General features: G+C 41.8%; 2 protein-coding genes across 10 annotated transcripts in view; one reads left to right on the top strand and one right to left on the bottom strand.

The window, feature by feature from the left end:
* LOC309661024 (protein kinase C zeta type-like) overlaps positions 1-7720 on the top strand; it is a 36694-nt gene extending 28974 nt beyond the window's left edge. The window contains exon 4 of the mRNA XM_082462226.1: positions 10-7720. Coding sequence (XP_082318352.1) covers positions 10-104 — 95 coding nt within the window. The 3' untranslated portion in view covers positions 105-7720. The remainder of the gene's footprint in view (positions 1-9) is intronic.
* Positions 6598-21128, bottom strand: part of DSTYK (dual serine/threonine and tyrosine protein kinase) — a 56768-nt gene continuing 42237 nt past the window's right edge. For 6 of the 9 annotated variants that reach the window (XM_082461997.1, XM_082461998.1, XM_082462001.1 and 3 more), the window contains 10 exons: positions 19951-20183; positions 19466-19549; positions 18630-18806; positions 17880-18009; positions 17348-17504; positions 16770-16902; positions 14750-14863; positions 12345-12459; positions 9745-9879; positions 6598-9306 (listed from right to left, as the gene is read on the bottom strand). In XM_082461997.1, the coding sequence (XP_082318123.1) occupies positions 9119-9306; positions 9745-9879; positions 12345-12459; positions 14750-14863; positions 16770-16902; positions 17348-17504; positions 17880-18009; positions 18630-18806; positions 19466-19549; positions 19951-20183 (1466 nt within the window). In that variant the 3' untranslated portion in view covers positions 6598-9118. Of the gene's footprint in view, positions 9307-9744; positions 9880-10129; positions 10591-12344; positions 12460-14749; positions 14864-16769; positions 16903-17347; positions 17505-17879; positions 18010-18629; positions 18807-19465; positions 19550-19950; positions 20184-21128 lie in introns of those variants that run through there. The other 3 variants (XR_014263694.1, XM_082461999.1, XM_082462004.1) reach the window with 3 other exon arrangements.

Below are 21128 nucleotides of genomic sequence, written 5' to 3'. Positions count from 1 at the left end.
CACTTTCAGGAAGAAAACCTCGTGCCCACGAGCTGTCACAGCTCCTCCGCTCAGCGCCCGACAGCCACCAAACTGCGCCATCTCTGAGGAGTTACCTGGTGTAGACATTTCATGTAAATGGAATATATGATGTGTGGTCTTCTGTAACTGGCTTCTTAGTGTGATGTTTTTGAACTGCATGCATGTTGTAATGTGTATCAGAACTTCAATCCTTTTTTTTTACCAATTTTTTTATCACAGTGAGATACACATAAAATAAATTTATCATCTTAACCATTAAAAAAAAAAAATTCACCATGAGCTAGTTCATAAAGCAAGTTCCCACAAATTTTTAAAAACTGGCATCATACAGACCATGCTGTCTGCCCACAAAAACATAAAGGAATTTATCCTCACACTTAGAAATTTTAAAACATGCCTATGTAAAACTCAGGGTAAAGAAGAAATCACAATGGCAATGAGAAAACACTTAAAACTGAATAATAACAAAAAATGTTACATATTAAAATTTATGGGATGCAGCAGTAGTTGTATTTAAAGGGAAATTCTGAACGTAAATGTTTACATTAGAAAGATTGAAAGATTGAAAGATTAGAAAGATTGAAAGGTTGAAAGATTATAAAATGTTTACATTAGAAAGATTGAAAATCCATAAGCTAAGCATCCAACTCAAGAAGTGGGGGGAGGGGCTTCCCTGGTGGCGCAGTGGTTAAAAATCCGCCTGCCAATGCAGGGGACACGGTTCGAGCCCTGGTCCGGGAAGATCCCACGTGCCGTGGAGCAACTAAGCCTGTGTGCCACAACTACTGAGCCTGAGCCCACGTGCCACAACTACTGAGGCCCACACGCCTAGAGCCCGTGCTCCACAACAAGAGAAGCCACCACAATGAGAAGCCTGCGCACCACGACCCAAGGGAGCCAAAAATAAATAAATAAATAAATTTATTAAAAAAAAAAAAGAAGGTGCTGGGAAAATGGACAATGGAATAATCCTAAAAAGGAGAACAAAGAAGATAACTAAGACAAGAGCAGAAATTAATGAAATAGAAAACAAGAGATACAATGGGAAAACAACCAAACCAAAAGTTGGTTCTCTGAGAAAAAGCAAATGGCTCAACTCCAGTACATGTGCACATTGGAATAATACACTGCAGTGAAGTGTATTGTACTACAGTGACAACAAATTAGCTTGGATAAAAATCAGAGACATGTGAGTGAAAATAAAGTTACAGAAGGTTAAATACAGGTGATAGCATTTTTGTAAAGCTCAAGAACATGCAAAACCAAATTATGTATTGTTTAGGGTACATGTGTATTTGGGGAAAAAAATTTTTTTTAAGCAAGAGAATGATAAGCACAATAGTAACCTTGAGGTGGGGGAGAGAGGCAGGGGACTGGCATGTGGGAAGAGCACAGAGGGCCTTTGTGATTAATCTCATTGGGAAGCCATGCCAAGAAAACAAGGAAGGCAGAAGAAAGGAAACAAAAGCTAAGGGGGTCTTCTTACAATGAAAAAAAGTCCAGAGATTTAAAAATGAGGGCTTCCCTGGTGACGCAGTGGTTAAGAATCCGCCTGCCAATGCAAGGGACACGGGTTCGAGCCCTGGCCTGGGAAGATCCCACATGCCGTGGAGCAACTAAGCCTGTGCGCGACAACTACTGAGCCTGCGCTCTATAGCCCGTGAGCCACAACTACTGAGCCCACGTGCCACAACCACTGAAGCCTGCGCGCCTAGAGCCCGTGCTCCGCAACAAGAGAAGCCACGACAGTGAGAAGCCTGCGCACCGCAACAAACAGTAGCCCCGGCTCACTGCAACTAGAGAAAGCCCGCACACAGCAAGGAAGACCCAACACAGCCAAAAATAAATAAATAAATAAATAAATAAATAAATTTTTTAAAATAAATAAATAAATAAAATAAAATAAAAATAAAAATGAACTTACCAGAGACCCAGTTGTTTCCCCTCCATGCACAGGCTCCAATCTATAAATCTCCTTCCACGACCTTGCCTCCCAGTAGTGCCAGAAGAGTGGATATGGATGTCGAGCAGCCCAAGAGGTGAACTATAGTGGACATCTGTCAACCTGGAGCCTGTCCTGAATCTAGGTGCCTTTTCTAACTGTTCTTTGATTACCTTTCAGGAATTACTTCTCCATTGAATGCGGTTTTAGTGAGCAGGCAAATCCAGGCGCTTGCCTCCCACCATGGAATCTGGAGGGGAGAGAGCCTTCCAGTTCAGAACCAGTACAGGTAGGAGATAGGCCTGGGGCCTGTGCTGGACCAGTTGAGAAAATCCTCCCTGGCTGTGGACGCATCAGGAGTGAAGATGGTTCTTCACAGCCACGATGAAGAGTTGCTCTGGTTCCAACACACTGATTCAATCTATGAGCCTGAACTTATAGTTTCCTGTTGATTTTGTGAGCCCCTAAAGTCTTTCCAATACATATTTCCCTTCTCCTAAATTAGCCATTTCATTCATTTTCTTAAATTACAAAAAAAAAAATGATGTTCATAGCAGATGAACAATACAATAACAGAAATTCAATACACTAAAAGTTGGAAGTTCTCTCCCTAGGAAAACCGCTGTTATCATTTTGATATATATCCTTACAAACTTTTTTCTATGCATATAGAGAGAGAGATGGACTAGATCTCCAGATAATTTGGGGTTATGGAAGAATGGAAGGAATTTTTACCAAAAAAGGGGTCATACTAAATATATTCTTATATAAATTATTTTTTTACCTGATGATATAGTATAAACATCTTTTTCCTTGTCAGTACAGAGAAATCTACACCATTCCTTTCAGTGGCTGTATAGCATTCCATGGTATGAGCACCAGAATTTAATCTTCCCGTGTTGTCAGACATTAACACTGCCTCCAACTTTTTAGTATTACAAATAATGATGCAATAAACACCCTTGTACTTACATAGCTTTGCACACATGTGCAAATATTTCTGTAGGTAGGGACTCCCTGGAAGTCATTTCTGGGGCAAAGGATATATACATTAACATTTTTTGTAATATTTACTGCCAAATTGCCCTTTTGCGGCTGTATCCACTTCCCGACAACATAGGTATGCTCATCCTCCACACTTATGAATAGGTTTTTAATATTTATTTTTAGTAATTTGATAGATGAAATATCTTCTTGGTTTTTCCCGATTGTTAGTGTGGATGAACATCTTTTTTCAAATATTTATTAACCAATTTGCCTTTAGATTTTTTTGATTCATTTCTTCATATTATTAGGAGTATGAACTTTTTATCACTTATATATTGCAATTCTTCTCTCTAAACTAGTGATTAGTCTTAATTTTGGTTTTGGTGTCTTTGGCTCTTATATATGTTCTTTATATAATTTCTATCACTTTTTTTCCTTATGGCTTCTGGGTTCCTGATCATATTCAAGAAAGTTCTTCCTGACCCCCCCAACTATAAGTGAACACAGTTACATACATTTTCTCCTAGAGGCAGCACAGTGCAGTGGTCCTCTGTAGAAGCAGAGGTTCTGGTGCCGGACTCCTTAGTTTCACATCCCAGTTTTGGCACGTATCAGTTGCATGACCCTTAATCGCTCTGTGCCTTAGTTTTCTCATCAGTAAAATGGGGTTGTGGTGAGGATTAAGTTAGTGAGTATAGGTAAAGCATTTAGAATAGTGCCGAGCACATGGTAAATAATATGTGTGCTCTTATCTAGTTCCTTTACAGCCTTTTTTTCACATTTAGATCTTTGGTATACATTTTTTTGCATGATGATTTGAGTCTATTTTTTTCTCAGATGGATAGCCAGTTTTGTTAAACAGTCTATTTTCCCACTGATTTGAAATGCTACCTTTATTTATTTATTCTTAACATCTTTATTGGAGTATAATTGCTTTACAGTGGTGTGTTAGTTTCTGCTTTATAACAAAGTGAATCAATTATACATATACATATGTTCCCATATCTCTTCCCTCTTGCGTCTCCCTCCCTCCCACCCTCCCTATCCCACCCCTCTAGGTGGTCACAAACCACCGAGCTGATCTCCCTGTGCTATGTGGCTGCTTCCCACTAGCTATCTATTTTACATTTGGTAGTATATATATGTCCATACCACTCTCTCACTTTGTCACAGCTTACCCTTCCCCCTCCCCATATCCTCAAGTCCATTCTCTAGTAGGTCTGTGTCTTTATTCCTGTCTTACCCCTAGTTTCTTCATGACCTTTTTTTTTTTTCTTAGATTCCGTATATATGTTAGCATACGGTATTTGTTTTTCTCTTTCTGACTTACTTCACTCTGTATGACAGACTCTAGGTCCATCCACCTCACTACAAATAACTCAATTTCGTTTCTTTTTATGGCTGAGTAATATTCCATTGTATATATGTGCCACATCTTCTTTATCCATTCATCTGTTGATGGACACTTAGGTTGCTTCCATGTCCTGGCTATTGTAAATAGAGCTGCAATGAACATTTTGGTACATGACTCTTTTTGAATTATGGTTTTCTCAGGGTATATGCCCAGTAGTGGGATTGCTGGGTCATATGGTAGTTCTATTTGTAGTTTTTTAAGGAACCTCCATACTGTTCCTCATAGTGGCTGTATCAATTTACATTCCCACCAACAGTGCAAGAGTGTTGCCTTTTCTCCACACCCTCTCCAGCATTTATTGTTTGTAGATTTTTTGATGATGACCATTCTGACCGGTGTGAGATGATATCTCATTGTAGTTTTGATTTGCATTTCTCTAATGATTAATGATGTTGAGCATTCTTTCATGTGTTTGTTGGCAATCTGTATATCTTCTTTGTAGAAATGTCTATTTAGGTCTTCTGCCCATTTTTGGATTGGGTTGTTTTTTTGTTACTGAGCTGCATGAGCTGCTTGTATGGTCACCTTATCTTTGACAAAGGAGGCAAGAATATACAGTGGAGAAAAGACAGCCTCTTCAATAAGTGGTGCTGGGAAAACTGGACAGGTACATGTAAAAGTATGAAATTAGAACACTCCCTAACACCATACATAAAAAGAAACTCAAAATGGATTAAAGACCTAAATGTAAGGCCAGACACTATCAAACTCTTAGAGGAAAACATAGGCAGAACACTCTATGACATAAATCACAGCAAGATCCTTTTTGACCCACCTCCTAGAGAAATGGAAATAAAAACAAAAATAAACAAATGGGACCTAATGAAACTTAAAAGCTTTTGCACAGCACAGGAAATCATAAACAAGACCAAAAGACAACCCTCAGAATGGGAGAAAATATTTGCAAATGAAGCAACTGACAAAGGATTAATCTCCAAAATTTACAAGCAGCTCATGCAGCTCAATAACGAAATGCTACCTTTAGAATATGCTAAGGAACAGGCCATCCCTAGAAGTGCCCTAAGAGGTCTCAGCCAGTACATGGCCACCTGTGATAACTACACTTGAAAGGAGGCTATTCAATTAGCACTTTGTGGACTCCTTGGGGACCTGTTAAAGACAGAAATTCTGAAGTTGAATTTAATAATGTTCAGAAACTAGGCCTCTCCCCTCTGAGCCCCACCCAAACAGGGGTTTGGAAGGCTAGGAAGGCCACCCCAGTCGCTCTGCTTAAAGAGCAAGGCTGCTGAGGACTGTGTTCTCGAAGAAGCATACCCAGGCTAAAAATGTGTACACCACAGACTGTTTTCTCCAAGATAATCATGATGAGGAAGAGAACTCAGTCATTCTGAACTTTATAGTAGGAGAATATACGGTATATGCATAAAGATGGGATATAGTTAGCTGTGAAGGATGGCTGGAGTTAGCGGAGAGTTTCACAAGTGTAACAGGCTTATCTACATTAGATGACTATTGTGTAGGGGAGGCTGAGAACCAGAGATTCAACTCTAGCTTTTCCTTTAAGACTTAATCACAAACACATCAACTGTTTAAGGTGTGCTGCCATCTCCTGGCCAAACTTGTGTTGCAGTCAGATCACAAGCCATTACAGCAAAAAGTGAAGCAGCCGTGAGTATGATGTGGTAATCCAAAACAAAACAAACAGCGCACACCCCCTGGGAGAAGGCATGCTGCGTGCTGACTGACAGTCCCTGGTGGCTACAGATGGCGCTGCTCTGCTGGTAGAGGCCTATGATGGTGTCCATCAGGCACTGCCGAGCAAGCAAATCTGAAGAGCAGGCTGAGCCTAAGAAGAAAATTCAAATATTCCACATGCAGATAGGCCCATATATGGATTCCATGCCCAGATTCTCTCACAGTGTAATGAAGAGTAGATAGGCTTGTGCAGAAGTTCAGAATGTTGCAAGTTCATGCTGAAAAGAGGCTGGCGGAAAGGGTGTGAACCCAGGAGAGGCTCTGAAAAATAAATTGCTATCACTCCACTTTGCTCCCTTCTTCTTCGCTCTCCTACCTCCCATTCCCGGGCCCTACCCTCTGGTAGTGGTCACATCAAGTGCCCAGAGACCGAGAGCAATCCATGGGGGAGAGTAACATGTTCCATCAATCTCCAAGGCAAACTGAAAGACCTCTAGGGTCCCAGTGGAAATGGAATGGAATAGAGAGCATTCTGCAGACATAGTGAGGTTAAGGGAAAACAAAAGCCAAACAGATATAAACCTAAAACGTTAATATGATCTTTATTATACAGCACATCTGGTGTTTGTGCACCCCAGAAGTATACACAATACTCTATAAAACCAAACCCAGCCATTCAAAATTACACTAAATGAAGACTTAACCCATAGCTGCATCTCTTAAAAATATACACAATTAACACTGTCCTGCTGTAACAATATCATGGAAAGAGACAGGTAGTACAAGGAGGGAGAGAGTGTAAGAACTGAAGTTTGTGCCAAAGTAATTTTCTCTTGTTATTGCACTTTTATTCTACACACTTAGTATATTACACTTTTATTTAACACTGGAATAATAAACATTAGTCCTTTGAAACAAACAAAAACATTACATAAAGACAAAAGACAACAAGCTGTCCAGACCAATTTCCTTTTCAACCATCTGAGTAAGGTGTCCCCCCAGTGTCAGATGTTCACACACAGTCTCTTCAGTCAGCTCTGTGGACTGGATGTTAACAAAGCAGATAAAGTTAAAAATAAAACACTTTTCAGAACAGTAGTGTACTTAAAACCCCCAAGGGAGTTTGCCATACAGGTTTCTCAAGTTGACTCCCTCCTAACCCACTTAAACATCACACTAGCCCTGACCCACCCCACCCCCATATTTAGAAGGATAAACCCTCTTTTTTTTTCTTTTAAAGAAAAAGTGGGTTATTTGATCCAGCAAATCCAAAAATCAAGCTTTGAAAACTCAAAGAAAGCAACTACTCTTTCGGCAATGGACTCTTCGAGGGCCATTTATTCCACTCTGATGCAGTATGAACTTAGGAGCTTCCCTGATTAGTCAGATGGAATACCACGCATGCCTTCTCTCCAAAGCAAGGCCAGAGGGAGTCTATTTCCCAAAGTGCTGTTATAATCACCAATCCCTTTTGGCTTCTCAGTGCTAAATAATAAGCCAAAAAATAAAGTGTCATTCAGTGCAGTTATCACTTTGCAGCCCTGCTACCCCAAACCACTTTGCTGATCAGGAAAAAACTTTGTCAACACCTCTTTGGCAGCTCAAGTGAAAATGCAAAAAAATGCATTGGAGAGCTGACAGGTACTAGTTGAGAGTTCTACCAGTCCCCTGTTTCTATCCGTGGTAGTAATATATCCCTCCCTTCACTCTTTCCTTGAATTTTAGTGTTAAAAATTAGGAGAAGCTGCTGCCTAGGCTCTGTCCCCTTGAAACTGATGGAGTCACAAATGACTTCTTTGGTCTGGGAAGAACCAGCACAGTCCTCCTTCCCAGAGAAGTGAAAGGCTTTCACTCAATCAATGAGCCACTCTCTGCAGAGGATCCAGGGAACTAGGGCAGGCCTGTGGAAACCTCACCCCGACGTGCATTCCTCAACGCCCCCAGACTGACCTTGCCACTGGCTCCCTAGGCACTAAGGCAGCTACTCTGGAGCCCCAGGCTCCACTGCGTCTTCTGATTGCTCTGCAGGAAGGTCCGTCACTCAATTCTGAAGCAACAGAAGCGACCAGACCTCAAGCACATTAAAAATGGCCAGGTAATCATTTTCAGGCTGGGGTAAATTGCCCTAATTAAGTTGGTAAGAAGGATGGAACACAGTAAGGGTAACTCTTTCATCCCATCCTTCTTCCTCCCCCTGCCACAATCTCACCTCACCACGTGGGAGCACAGACAACCAAAGCTAGGAGGTAAAATCTTCAGGACTTTGGCCTTGTTGAGCCCTCTACAGCCCAAGTGCTGCCAGGCCTCTTTGAATATCTAGTGTCTTCCCAAGTAATATACAATACAGTACATTTCATGGCATTGCATCACTTAAATAATGGATGCCAAGGAACAAAGAACCCCAAATTAGCAGACACTGTTATTCAACAAAAGCAAAGTATACACGCATGTTATACATATGTATTCCTGTACTCAGCCTGCTGAGTGTTTAAATAACACTTCCAAATATCTACATGTGGACTCTGGCTGGCCTGCGCCTTTTCTCAGAAAAATGAACTGCAACCACTCATCTCCTTACTAAGCATCAGCCCCTCCCCTGCTTCTCCCTGCTCAGGCAAAAAATGTGGGCAATCTGCTGGTGTCTGAGAGCAGACTAAGCCACGGGGGATAAACTGAAAAGGGACTCTGGGTGGAGAAAAACCTAACCTCCCAGGTGTAAATGGAGCTATGAACTAAGACTTCCAAAGAATGTTAGGAATGTGAGCTCCACAATGGGAGCACAGAGTCCTAATTACGGCTGGAGTTAAAAGACAGTCTGGAAAAGGGAACTATGTAAGACTTTTCTTGAAATTTCATACAGAAGAGATTTATACTGACTTTTTGGCTAAAGAAATAGCTTGGGCATCAGTGAACTGGATATGCTCACAGCCATCCAACTCTTCCCTATCCAGGAGTCATCTCTGCCTGGGAAGGTCTCAAGTTGCCCAGCAAGCATCAGTCCCCTTGGGAGCTCTCTGTAATGAATGTCAAATTCTTCCCATAGCCAAAAGGTGAGGGGAAGGAAAGAAATAAAGAGTGAAAGAGAAAGGTCTCTGCTTTCAAGTAGAATCATCGAGTCCTCTGTTTGGCCTCTCAGAATGTGACTTGCATAGCCGGTCCATGATGCCCTGGAGCATGGGCTGGACAATGCCCAAGAGAGGTCTCTGAGAGGGGTCACCATCCCAGCAGGCTTCCATCAATTGCCAGCACTCCTCATCAAACACAGGAAGGCGTTCTGGACGGGCCCCTAGAGAAAGGAGCATGGAAATAAGACCAGAGGCAGCGAGAAGGGAACCAACACAATGAAGAGGCATGATCAGCTCACAGGCTGATTACCCAGTTGGGGCTCAGGATGCTAAACAATGCAGTGAGCTTTGGCTTCAACTGCAAATATCTAGGTTAGAACCTAATAGTAACTGTGATGAAAAACTGGAATACACTGGCATAGGATGTTGAGGAATCAGAAATTTTAAAGATAAAAACCTTTCTGAGAGTTCAGAACCACGCTGCCTGGAAGCAAAGGTTTGACTTAAATGTCTTTTCTGGATTCCATGATGGTTTAAATGTGTATGAGGTCCTGCTGTGGAGTGGCCAGAGAGGAGGACGGGAGGCCGCTGCGGCAGTGCCTGGTCTCAGTCTGCTCTCTCCTGGGGAGTCAGGGCAAAGCAAGGCTCGTGGCTCTTACCTCTCCGCACATTGTTCCAGAGATGGTCTTTGCTGGCACACCTCTCAAATGCCTCAGGGAGCTTGACAGAGCCTGAGCAGATATACCAGAAAAGAATGCCAAAAGCGTAGACATCCACAGAATTATCATACTTCCCTACAGCAAGAAAGGGTGACAAGTAGTGAGCCAGGGAGGGAATCAGCAGCATCACCGCTAACTTGCATCTGCAGAGGTCTTTACACATTTTTTCCTAAAGCCTTTCATACCCATTATCTCTTATAACAACCCTGTTAGGCAGGACACATTTATAATGCCCATTTTATAATACGAAAAACTATGGCACTGGGAGGGCTAAAGATTAAAAGAGCCAAGACTAGAACTTGACAAAGGGGAAGGAAAACAGGCCTTTTATTTTATTTTATTTATTTTATATTTCACTGATATTCATTATATTTTGTATTTGATTATTGTTTGTGTGAAGTATTTTATTTTTTATATCAATTTATTTATTTATTTATTTATTCATTCATTCATTCATTTTTGGCTGTGTTGGGTCCTGGTTGCTGCGCACGGGCCCTCTCCAGTTGCAGCAAGCAGGGGCCACTCTTCGCTGCGGTGCACGGGCTTCTCATTGCGGTGGTTCCTCCTACTGCGGAGCACCAGCTCCAGGCATGCGGGCTTCAGTAGTTGCAGCACTCGGGCTCAGTAGTTGTGGCTCACGGGCTCTAGAGCGCAGGCTCAGTAGTTGTGGCTCACGGGCTTAGCTGCTCTGCGGCATGTGGGATCTTCCTGGACCAGGGATTGAACCCGTGTCCCCTGCACTGGCAGGCGGATTCTTAACCACTGAGCCACCAGGGAAGTCCAGGCCTTTATTTTAATGGGACAGTCAAAAAGATTAATCCTGAAAGGTCATGTTAGGGAAATAAGGTTGGGAAATACAGGTGGGTAGATAGGTTGGAACCATAACATAAAGATTTTTAAAGTTGGACAGAAGAGTCTGGATTTGGTGGGCAGCAGGAGTCATTTATGCTTTAGAGCAGGAGGTCACATGAAGAAAATATTTTAGAAAGATTATTTTTACAGCAGTAGGATGAACTGCAGTAGAAATAATCAAATGAATTTAAATATGAAGTAGCCAAGATAAAATAATAAAAGTGGGAATAGAAATTTTTTTAAAAGTCAGGGAAAGAAAAATGATGACTGTCTACTTCTTTTCAATGTGCGTAGGACTACAGCTATCCAAGTAACTCCTAATCCTTATATGTATCACTCAGTGAAGGGCTGGGGGAAGACTTGTGGCTAATAAGAGAAATCCAAATATTATAAATTGCTAATTTTAAGTCTTACCAATACTAACGAGTGACCTGCCGTTCCCTTTCCACCTTCCCTGGCAATGACGCAACCTTCCTCATCCGTTCAGGCTCAAAACCTCAGAGTCATCTTATAGTCATTCTTTTCTGTTCATCACCCATATCAAGTTAATTACAAAATCTTGCCCATCCTTCCTCTGAATTGATCTCAAATCGGTAACATTTTTTGTTTCAGCACTATTACCAACTTAATCCTAGGTCTGGTCTCCACCACTGGTCTCCCTACTTGGCTCTTGCCACTCAATCTGCCTTACCTACTGCTACTAAACATTTCCATGAACATCTCTTTTCATCCCTCACCTGTTCAAAAGCCCAGTAGCTCCTTACTTCTTCCACATCAAGCCTTCACTCCACTGCATGAATTTCAAGCTCAAATATATCTTATCTCCAACTTGTTTGCTATTACTTCCCGAACTGATTTCTTTCCTGTCATGCTTATTTCTAATCGGCAATTTTGCTCCTATTTCCTCTCCCCCAGCCTCCAGAATTTTCTCTCCTAACTAACATGGTTGGACTCTAGAGACAGAAGGACCTAAATTCCAATCCCAGCCTCATTACTTCTAGTGTTTTGGGGTGGGTTTCTTCATCAATCTGGCCTCAACTTTATCCATGACATGGACATAAAAATGCATCAATATCACCACAGAATTGTCATGAGGATTAAATGGAACAAAATATATGACATAACATACCCACAGTGCCTAGCTCAAAGAATATATTAATAAATATAGAGTTCCCTTCCCACCTACCAAATTTTCCAGATCTCATTCAGTTTCTATCCAGAATTTCACCTCTACCACAAAACCATCTAACATTTCTTCTCTGAACACCAACATTACATTATGTAGCACTTAATCACATGTTATCTTATACTGCTTCTTAATTATTTTACCTCTCAATATATCTCCGTCAACTGTAAGTTCTTTAATGATAGAGGACAACTCTTATTATATAGGAGTTATTCAATCAATACTTTAGGATTAAATAATTGGTTGACTATGGCAATGATGGCACTAATAGCCCAGAGAGACATCCAGTAGAATAGTTGGTGACTCCCATTTACACTTTTCTTTCTTGCCCCTTTACCTCTTCACTTGTCCCCCTACTTGTCTTAGGTTTCCCCTGTTCTGGTTTCTCCCCTGCCTATGCCAGAACTGCCAGTAGTACTTGTGGATACTACTTAGCCCAAAGGGTAGCACTTGGTTAAAACACGGAGCCCTGCCCAAACCCACTCCCTGCCCTCCAGCTTACCTGTGAAAAGTTCAGGGGCCATATGAATTGGTGTCCCCACAATGCTGCCTGACATCATGGCCTCTGGCTTGCAGAATCCTAAGTCAGTGATCTTGGCACGGTTCTGCTTGTCCAACTGCCAACAAAGCAGGGTGAGAGTCATCCTATGCCTGGTCCTGCACATAGCGCTCAGCTGCATACCCAAGCTCAAAAGTAGGCATCTTCCTCACAGCAGTACTTAATCAACTCTGCCTCTATTCTCCCTGTCGCCAGATTCACTCCCATTACTGTCTCCTCCCCATACTGTAAACAACCTGATGGCAAGGACTGTCTTTTTCATCTTTGTATCCCCAGCACTTAGCATAGTGCCTAGCACATATCAGGAGCTTAGCAAATCTTGGAAGAATGAATAAATGAAGGACACTGAGGAAAGTATTATTAGTTCCTGATTATTCTCCTCTGACCTCCAGAACCCAGGGCAGAAAGTTGCTAAATAAGAAGGTTGAGGTCCTCTGGTCAGCTGAGGAGGGTTTTTTAATTCCCTCTAGTTTCCTTTCCTGAGGTCCAAGACAATAAATCTGTCTCAGATGAATGGATAAAGATGATGTAGATATACACAATGGAATACTACTCAGCCGTTAAAAAAAAAAGAAGGAAATAGTACAGTAACATGGATGGAACTAGAGATTATCAAAAGAAGTGAAGTGAGTCAGACAGAAAAAGACAAATATCATATGGTATCATTTCTATGTGGAATCTAAAATATGATACAAATGAACTTATTTACAAAACAGAAGCAGACTCACAGATATAGAAAACAAACTTATGGTTACCAAAGGGGAAAGGGGGTAGGGGAGGGATAAATTAGGAGTTTGGGATTAGCATATACCAACTTCTATATATAAAACAGATAAACAACAAGATCCTATTGTAGAGCACAGGGAACTACATTCAATATCTCGTAATAACACAAAATGGAAAAGAATATGAAAAGGAATATATATGTAGAACTGAATCATTTTGCTGTACACCAGAAACTAACACATTATAAATCAACTATACTTCAATAAAAATAAAAATTAAAAAAAAAATCTGTCTCATTTGGCTATTGACAAGCCTCTTAGGTTTCAGCCTATAATTTTAGGAAGATATTTCCCTCCCCCCAAAACTGCTATCATCTTTATATATAATTTTTTAAAAATAAATTTATTTATTTATTTATTTTTATTTTCTGGCTGTGTTGGGTCTTCATTGCTGCACGTGGGATTTCTCTAGTTGTGGCGAGTGGGGGCTACTCTTCGTTGTGGTGCGTGGGCTTCTCATTGTGGTGGCTTCTCTTGTTTCGGAGCACGGGCTCTAGGCACGCGGACTTCAGTAGTTGTGGCACGTGGGTCTCAGTAGTTGTGGCTCACGGGCTTAGTTGCTCCACAGCATGTGGGATCTTCCCAGACCAGGGCTCGAACCTGTGTCCCCTGCATTGGCAGGCGGATTCTCAACCACTGTGCCACCAGGGAAGCCCTCTTTATATATCATTTAAGTGTTGCCAGAGACACTTCAATGATAATCCAATATATTTTCAAAAGGAGTATGTCAAAAGATTCTTTATAATTAGATAACAGGACTGGCAGGTTCATGACTATCTTACCTTTTAAGGTGTGTTTACCCATCTCAGTCCTCACCCAGCATCTCAAACCCTAAGCAATAACAAGACCTGGAATCCTCAAAAATATCAATGTCACAAAAGCAAAAAAAGGCAGGACTATTCTAGATTAAGAGGCTAAAGAAACATGACAAAATGCACTGTATGATCCTTGGATTGGATCCTGGGCCAAACAAACAAATAGACCATATTTGGGCTAGTTGAACATATTTGGGACAACTGGAAAATGTTAATATAGACTGTGTATTAACTAATAATATTGTATCAATTTAAACTTCTTGGGTGTGAATAATGGCATTTTAATTAAGTGGAAGAATGTCCTTTTCCTTAGAAGATACAAGCTGAAGTATGTAGGAGTAAAGTTTTATCTGCAAGTTACTCTCATATAGTTCAGTAAAAAATGTGTGTGTGTGTGTATGTGTGTGTGTGAAGAAAGAGAGAGACAGAAACAAAGAGAGACTACACTAGGAAAGAGAATATGAATCTGGGTGAATAGTATGTGAATCTTCATTGTACCACTCTTTTAGCTTTTCTGTAAGTTTAAATTTTCTCACCAGTGTTGGGAGAAAAAATCTTAAGCAATATAAGCTAGGCCTATGATGCAACTCCTCCCTAAGCTTCAAGTCCAAGAAACCATCCATCCACTCTGCTGTTAACTGGTCACAGTCTTTTCCTGTGACCAAATTTACATTTATGTGTACCTCCCTCCAAAGGTCACTTACACATAGAGACAGGGAGTTATCCTGGGGAAACAGCTCTTACTTACCAGCACATTTTTCAGTTTGATATCACGGTGGACAAGTCCCTGGCTGTGCAGGAAGCGGATTCCTTCCACCACATCTAGTGCTATCTGCAAACGGGTCTCCAGGGTCAGCCCAGCCTTGGGGAGACAAAAGGGTTTACTTGTCACTAAGAAGACAACTCCTCAATCCAACTTGCTTATACCAACTAAGAGTTCCTTCTGTGAGATACTGAAAGACTGACCACACTAGGGTACACAAGGACAGAAAAGTGGATGAGAATAAGGGAAGAAGAAGGTAGGAGAGGGAAATAAAGGAAAAGCAAGGAAGGGCAAGCTATAAAGGCCAGATCAAATCCCTTGGAGGCAGCACTTAGGCCAGGTGGATGATCCCCAAATGTGACTAGGAGAGCCACAACCAAACGCCTGAAGGCATGAGTGCATCTCTAATCCTGAACAAACTCTAGAACTGCCTTAGAGGCTCAAAGTGAGTATTTCTAGGACTCTCAGGCAGATTTACTTCCATTGCTTTGTAGGACTGGTTAGCCTTTGGTTTTATGGATTCAAATACCAAAGTCACTCATCTTACTTCTACCAAGCCTCCAATTTAGGGTCTCTTGAATTCTGGAGAATGTTATATCACTCATCCAAAAGCCCATATATGGTTCTCTAACCCACTTATGGAAAAGCATCACATGGTGCTGAGCTTAACTCCCCTGAAATGAAGAAGGAAAGCCACTTGCAGGGTCATTTTATTCACCGTATTGATTTCTCATGGCTCCTGCAAGCATTTCTAAGGATTCTTCTGTCTCATTCCATATAAACTGGTACAAGAGGCACCTGTGAGAAGGGACCTACCAGATACTCTGGGGTTAGCTTTTCCAGCTCTAATGTAGAGGACAAACAAAAGAAACCTCTCTATTTCCCTGCTGGTGGCTGTTTTAGATGAGGGGAACTCAACATCCAACTGAGGGTATTTCACCTTCATTCAAAATCTTTCGCTTCTCACTGTCTACGACAGAATTTGAATGCTATGGAACTCTTTACATTTTTGGTCTTCTATAACTTGTTCCCAACATTTCTTTGCATATTATCTCCCCTCTATTCCCCAAATGAACCAGCTGCTCCAACACAGTCAGTGTCCTTCAAATGTTCTGGGCACTATGCTATTCCTTCCCCCTGCTATGACCTCTTCTTTCCATCTGCCCAAATTTTACCCATCAGGGTTCACTTATCCAACTCAAATACCACCTGTTCATGAAATATTCACTGACTACAATTATTTTATTTTATTTTTAAAAATATTTTTAAAATTTATTTTTGGCTGTGTTGGGTCTTCATTGCTACGTGCGGGCTTTCTCTAGTTGTGGTGAGCAGGGGCTACTCTTTGTTGCGGTGCGCGGGTTTCTCATTGCAGTGGCTTCTCTTGTTGCAGAGCATGGGCTCTAGGCGTGCGGGCTTCAGTAGTTGCAGTACACGGGCTCAGCAGTTGTGGCGTGGGGGCTTAGTTGCTCCGCGGCATGTGGGATCTTCCCAGACCAGGGCTTGAACCTGTGTCCCCTGCACTGGCAGGCGGATTCTTAACCACTGCGCCACCAGGGAAGTCCCTACAATTCTTTTAAAAGCCCCTGGCCAATTATACTTTTTGATATCCCTTTATGTTGCTTAATACAGGGCCTTGTACAAAGTAGTCACTAATAAATATTTGTTGACAACAAAAACTAGCTTAATTCACTGAGAACAAAAATGAGAAAGAATAGCAGAGTTATAGGAAGCTTTTCTGCTCTTCTGTGTAGTCTAGATTTTTACCACTACCATGAGAGGTAAAAGTGGTGAACTGCAGTATTCTGGATATAAACTGGGCAAAAAAACATGTTCTGAGACATTTTTAAGGTTTTTTGGAAATGAAGGTAATAAAGCTTGATTACTCCAACACTGTCTTATGAGAGCTAGGGGCTCTGAATAAAGAAGAAAGGAGGAAAGGCCAGAAAGGAACCTGTGGGTCTGGCTGCCAGCTGGACCTCACTCCCTCCTTGCCCTGCCTCACCTTCAGCCCACTGTAGAGGTCCCGGTGCAGCCGCTCCATAATGAGCAGCACAGCGATGCTGGAGCCACCACCATAGTTGTAGTCGATGACGGAACCGTGCAGATCCACCAATCGCTCATGCTTCGGCAGAGACCTGGTGAGGAGCGGAAAGGTCTGGGCTAGAGCTAACCTTGCATAGCGTGTCACCACAGTGGAAGAAATAACCCTGAGACCATGCATAGTCCAGGCCCAGAGGTAATAGCCCTCAGTACAGAGAGAGGGCAAAGAGAATGGCCTCTCTAACGAGGACAGAGAATTATGGAATCTAAAAACTGACAGGCCTTAAGGACTAAGGAAGAAAGTCAAATGGAAGGATGGGTCTGGGAAATTAGGATGGTGGGGAAAGGGCGGGTAAAAGCAGGAAAGGCCTTGAAGAGAGCACATTTCTGGGCCAGACACTGAAATACTGGTCCACAACATTCTGAGACATAGGAATGGAGAGACAAGGCATACTATAGCTCTTGGTACAAAATTTATACCAGGCTTCTAGCTTCTTCTCTGGATCGTTCCCCACAAAGATGAATGAGACCAGAACCTACCTCATGTAGTGGAACTCCAAAGCTAGGTCATTCCAGTGCTTCTCATCTGGAGGGACAACCGACTTGAGGGCACAAGGGAAGTGCCCCCCCCAATTGTCACACAGGTACACCACACCATACTGGCCCCGGCCCAGTTCCTGTCCCAGTTTAGGTTTACCTATAAGGTACAGAGACAGAGATAAGGCAGGAAGGATGGGAACTTGCTGGGCAACCTCCCTAAGATTCTTAGACGTGGACCTGCCTAGAAGCAGGAAGTCATAATTATGCCAGGGGAAGAAATCTGGATGTTTTCTAAACCAGTAGTAACCTAACTGGTTTAATTTAAATAAACTTTGGTTGTATTATTTGAACTATATAAATAGCAGGACCAAACAGACTTCATCAGAAATTCAAAAATACATCAATGGGTGTTTAGGCAGCTTCGCAAGGAAGCAGCTTTAGACACTGGGATTCTCCAGGGTTGAACATGAGGATGTCAGGTATCCAGAACCTTCCTCCTCCAATTTACTAGGGAAAAAAAATAAGGACTCACGATGCAGCAAGACATCCTGTAAAGAACGGCTTTCCAGCGAAAGGCGGGCCAGGCGGGGAGCATGATCTTTCCGAACCTTCAGCCATAGATCTTCAGTTTTCTCCAACCGGCCTGAGTGGCCAGCTTCCAGCTGGGAAGGAAAAAGAAGAAAGAAATATGACTTATCAGGTCCCCAGCTTTGGCTTCCTCACCTATTATATAGGGATAATAATATCTACCTCATGAGGATACCTGTGGGAATTAAATAAGATATATGTAACATAGCTCAGAGATCGGCAGATAGTGAGCATTCATTAAGTAATAATTTTTCTTCCTGGATGCATAATCACATCTCCCTACCCTCCCCTCCACACACATGTACACATGCACATGCGCACACCCCAAAGGGATAAGCAGATGTCACATAACTGCAAACTACTATGGAAGTTGGAATGTCAGCCCTTTCTGTCACTCATTCTTAAAATACTATATAAACTCATATAAAATTCCTACCCCTCGATTTTCATTCCTCACTCAGTGAAGTGGGGAGAAATTGAGTTCCCTCCATTCTCTCTAGAGTTAGAAAAATATCCACATGAAAAATTTACTGATGAAACACCCTGTAACTTAGTATTATCCTTTAACAGAATAGAAAGGAAATATACTGATGATTTTTTAAAAATTATGTAGACAGCAGTAGACAAAACATTCCAAAGTGGATGAGGTTCCTCTCCGATTGATCCAGCTGTATGTCCTTTCCTATATACCCACCTGCCGCAATGAGGCTGCAAAGGCCTCATGAGAACTGTTGAGCCGAGTCCGGAATTGGCTGCAAATGCTCTTGGCCAACTTGGAGGCACTGAGGCTCTCGATGGCTTCCTGGGCCACCTTTCTCTTCCACTCTAGTGTGATGGCAGGTGGGCTCACCCATGTGATGCGCTGGATGATCTGTCAGGATGAGGACAGTGAGAACACTGAGGGATGGGAGACAGGAACCACCAGAAGAACCAACACCCCTCCCTCTCTGGGTTACCCACTCGTTAGGCCAGGATCTTAAGATAAGAGCTGTATGAAGTCCAACACTCTCCAATTCCATCTACCTCAAAATCGGGGCTCAGCCCAACGGAAAGCATCAAAGAACACTAGGCCTAGTCTGCATGCTCACAAATCAATACATTACATTCAGTACTGGGGGTGCCTGATAAATCCCTTTCTAAATACAGCAAATAACTCTACGTAAGAGTCAGATGGAACATCAGAAAGGAAACCACACTCATGGCCTCTGGCAACAAAGCCTGGTTCTGAGAAAACACTTAGGTTGGGAAAAAGAAATATGAAGAAGGTAGTGAAGTAGGGTTTTATGGCTCCATAAAATATCATTTAGACACATCACTTTTAATAGTTAAAGGGGACACTGTTAATAATTATTTCAGAACAGGCATAAACCAGGATTCTCCCAGGCAGGCAAACCAGGACAAAGGGCCATCTGCCCTGACAGACATCAGTTTGTTTAGGACAGACATCCTAGACATCAGTTTCTGTTGGAACGACCAAGATTCACCTAAGCCAACTAGGGGCTGAAAAACACTTCCCTAAACAACCTCTACCTGTTTGATTTGCTCCCACAGCATCCTTGTAACTGAGGACCCTGAGTGAAATGTGACTTCAACATGATAGGCAGCATTTAAGATCTGAAAGACAGTACACAAACGAAAGTCAATATTCCCTGAGTAGAGTGGCTAATTAAAAATGCAATAAATGATATTTATTTCAAGAACATGGTCCAGTTCCAAGGTTCCCAAATCTATCCCTCAGTATATGTGCAGAGTCAATGCAGGCTGATCATCTATTTGGTGACTATTTGGGCTCCTTTACTTCATCTTCATCTTCTTGCTCATTGACTTAACTGCAATTTGACAATTCACAAGCACCTCCCACAGGCAGTGGTCATGAGATAGGAAAACAAAATAAAATTCAAACTGGACTGGCAAAAAGTTGAAAGGGAAATTCTTGACTAACTTGAAGCTGTGTTCGTGGGTGGATTCTGTTTCATGTGTTATCTGTGACACACTCTTTACTACCCTTTGAGTACCTGTTTGAGATAATTACTGGTGATGTGAACCGAGACATCCTGAGACTTCTCCAGGCTCTGCAGACACCGTTCTAGGGTTCCGACGAAGCTCTCACGTAGGTAATCCACAGAGCTGATCAGCTTGTTAGCCACTGCTTGATTAAGCCGGGAGATGATGAGTTCCTGGATCTGTCGGATGCAGCATTTGATCTCTCTGGTGCCCACTGGTTCTCCATTCTCAGGGACAATGACATCTATGGAGGCAGAGCAAAAAGCTAGTTGGCTGTGAGGGGAAGGGGCAGGCACACTGAATAAAGGCAGCTCCCAAGTCAGACCCAAGGAGCTACCATGAACAACAGCTACTAAAATGCATATGGTTGACAAACTGACTCTCAGGATGACCACGGGCCATAAAATCCTCAACTACTTAAGGCATCTAAGAATCGTGAGAAGGAGCAACTGTGTACAGAATGAACCTATTGATTTTGTCAGCTCTTATATCACATTTATAGAAGAGGAGGAACAACATTTATTGACTGCAGACTATTTGAAATGCACAGTAAGTATTTTTCATATGTAATCTAATTTAATCCCAACAACAACACTGTCAGGGGTATATTACTGGTTATATTTTATATGTCAGGAAAAAGCCTCAAAGAGAGAATAAAGTGGGCACTGGGAGGGGATGGTACAGTTAGGAAGTAATATAGCTAGCATTTGAACCCAAAGCTCATGGATTCCAAAACCTCTGATCTTTGTAATAATTCACACTTCCTAGCATATTAATGAGAAAAATCCAAGAGTCAAGAATTCAATTTTAATCAACTACTAGAGAAATAAAAAGTAAAACTGGAACGTTGTCCCCACTATGCTACTAGCTCTCAGGATTAGAAAAGTCTGTTTTGCAAACCAGAGGATAGAAGAACTTAAGAGAAGACAAATCACCTATAAAAATTCCACTCCTAAAAAGGCCCTCTCTAATGTTAGAAACTTATATTGGTACCACCTCTTTGGAAGAAATCTGGCAATATCTATCAAAAATTTAAGCTAACCAGCCAATTAACAAAAGAAATCTATACACCCTTTGACCCAACTATTGTTTCTGCTTCTAGGAATTACTTTTCTAGAAATATACCCTTACAAGTCTCAAATATATGCATGCACAATGATGATCAATGCAGTATACTCTAAGAAAGAAA

Source organism: Balaenoptera physalus (genome assembly GCF_965194825.1).
Source record: "Balaenoptera physalus genome assembly, chromosome: 1".
In the NCBI taxonomy this organism is placed as follows: Eukaryota; Metazoa; Chordata; class Mammalia; order Artiodactyla; family Balaenopteridae; genus Balaenoptera; species Balaenoptera physalus.
This window is presented reverse-complemented; position numbering and strand designations above follow the sequence as displayed.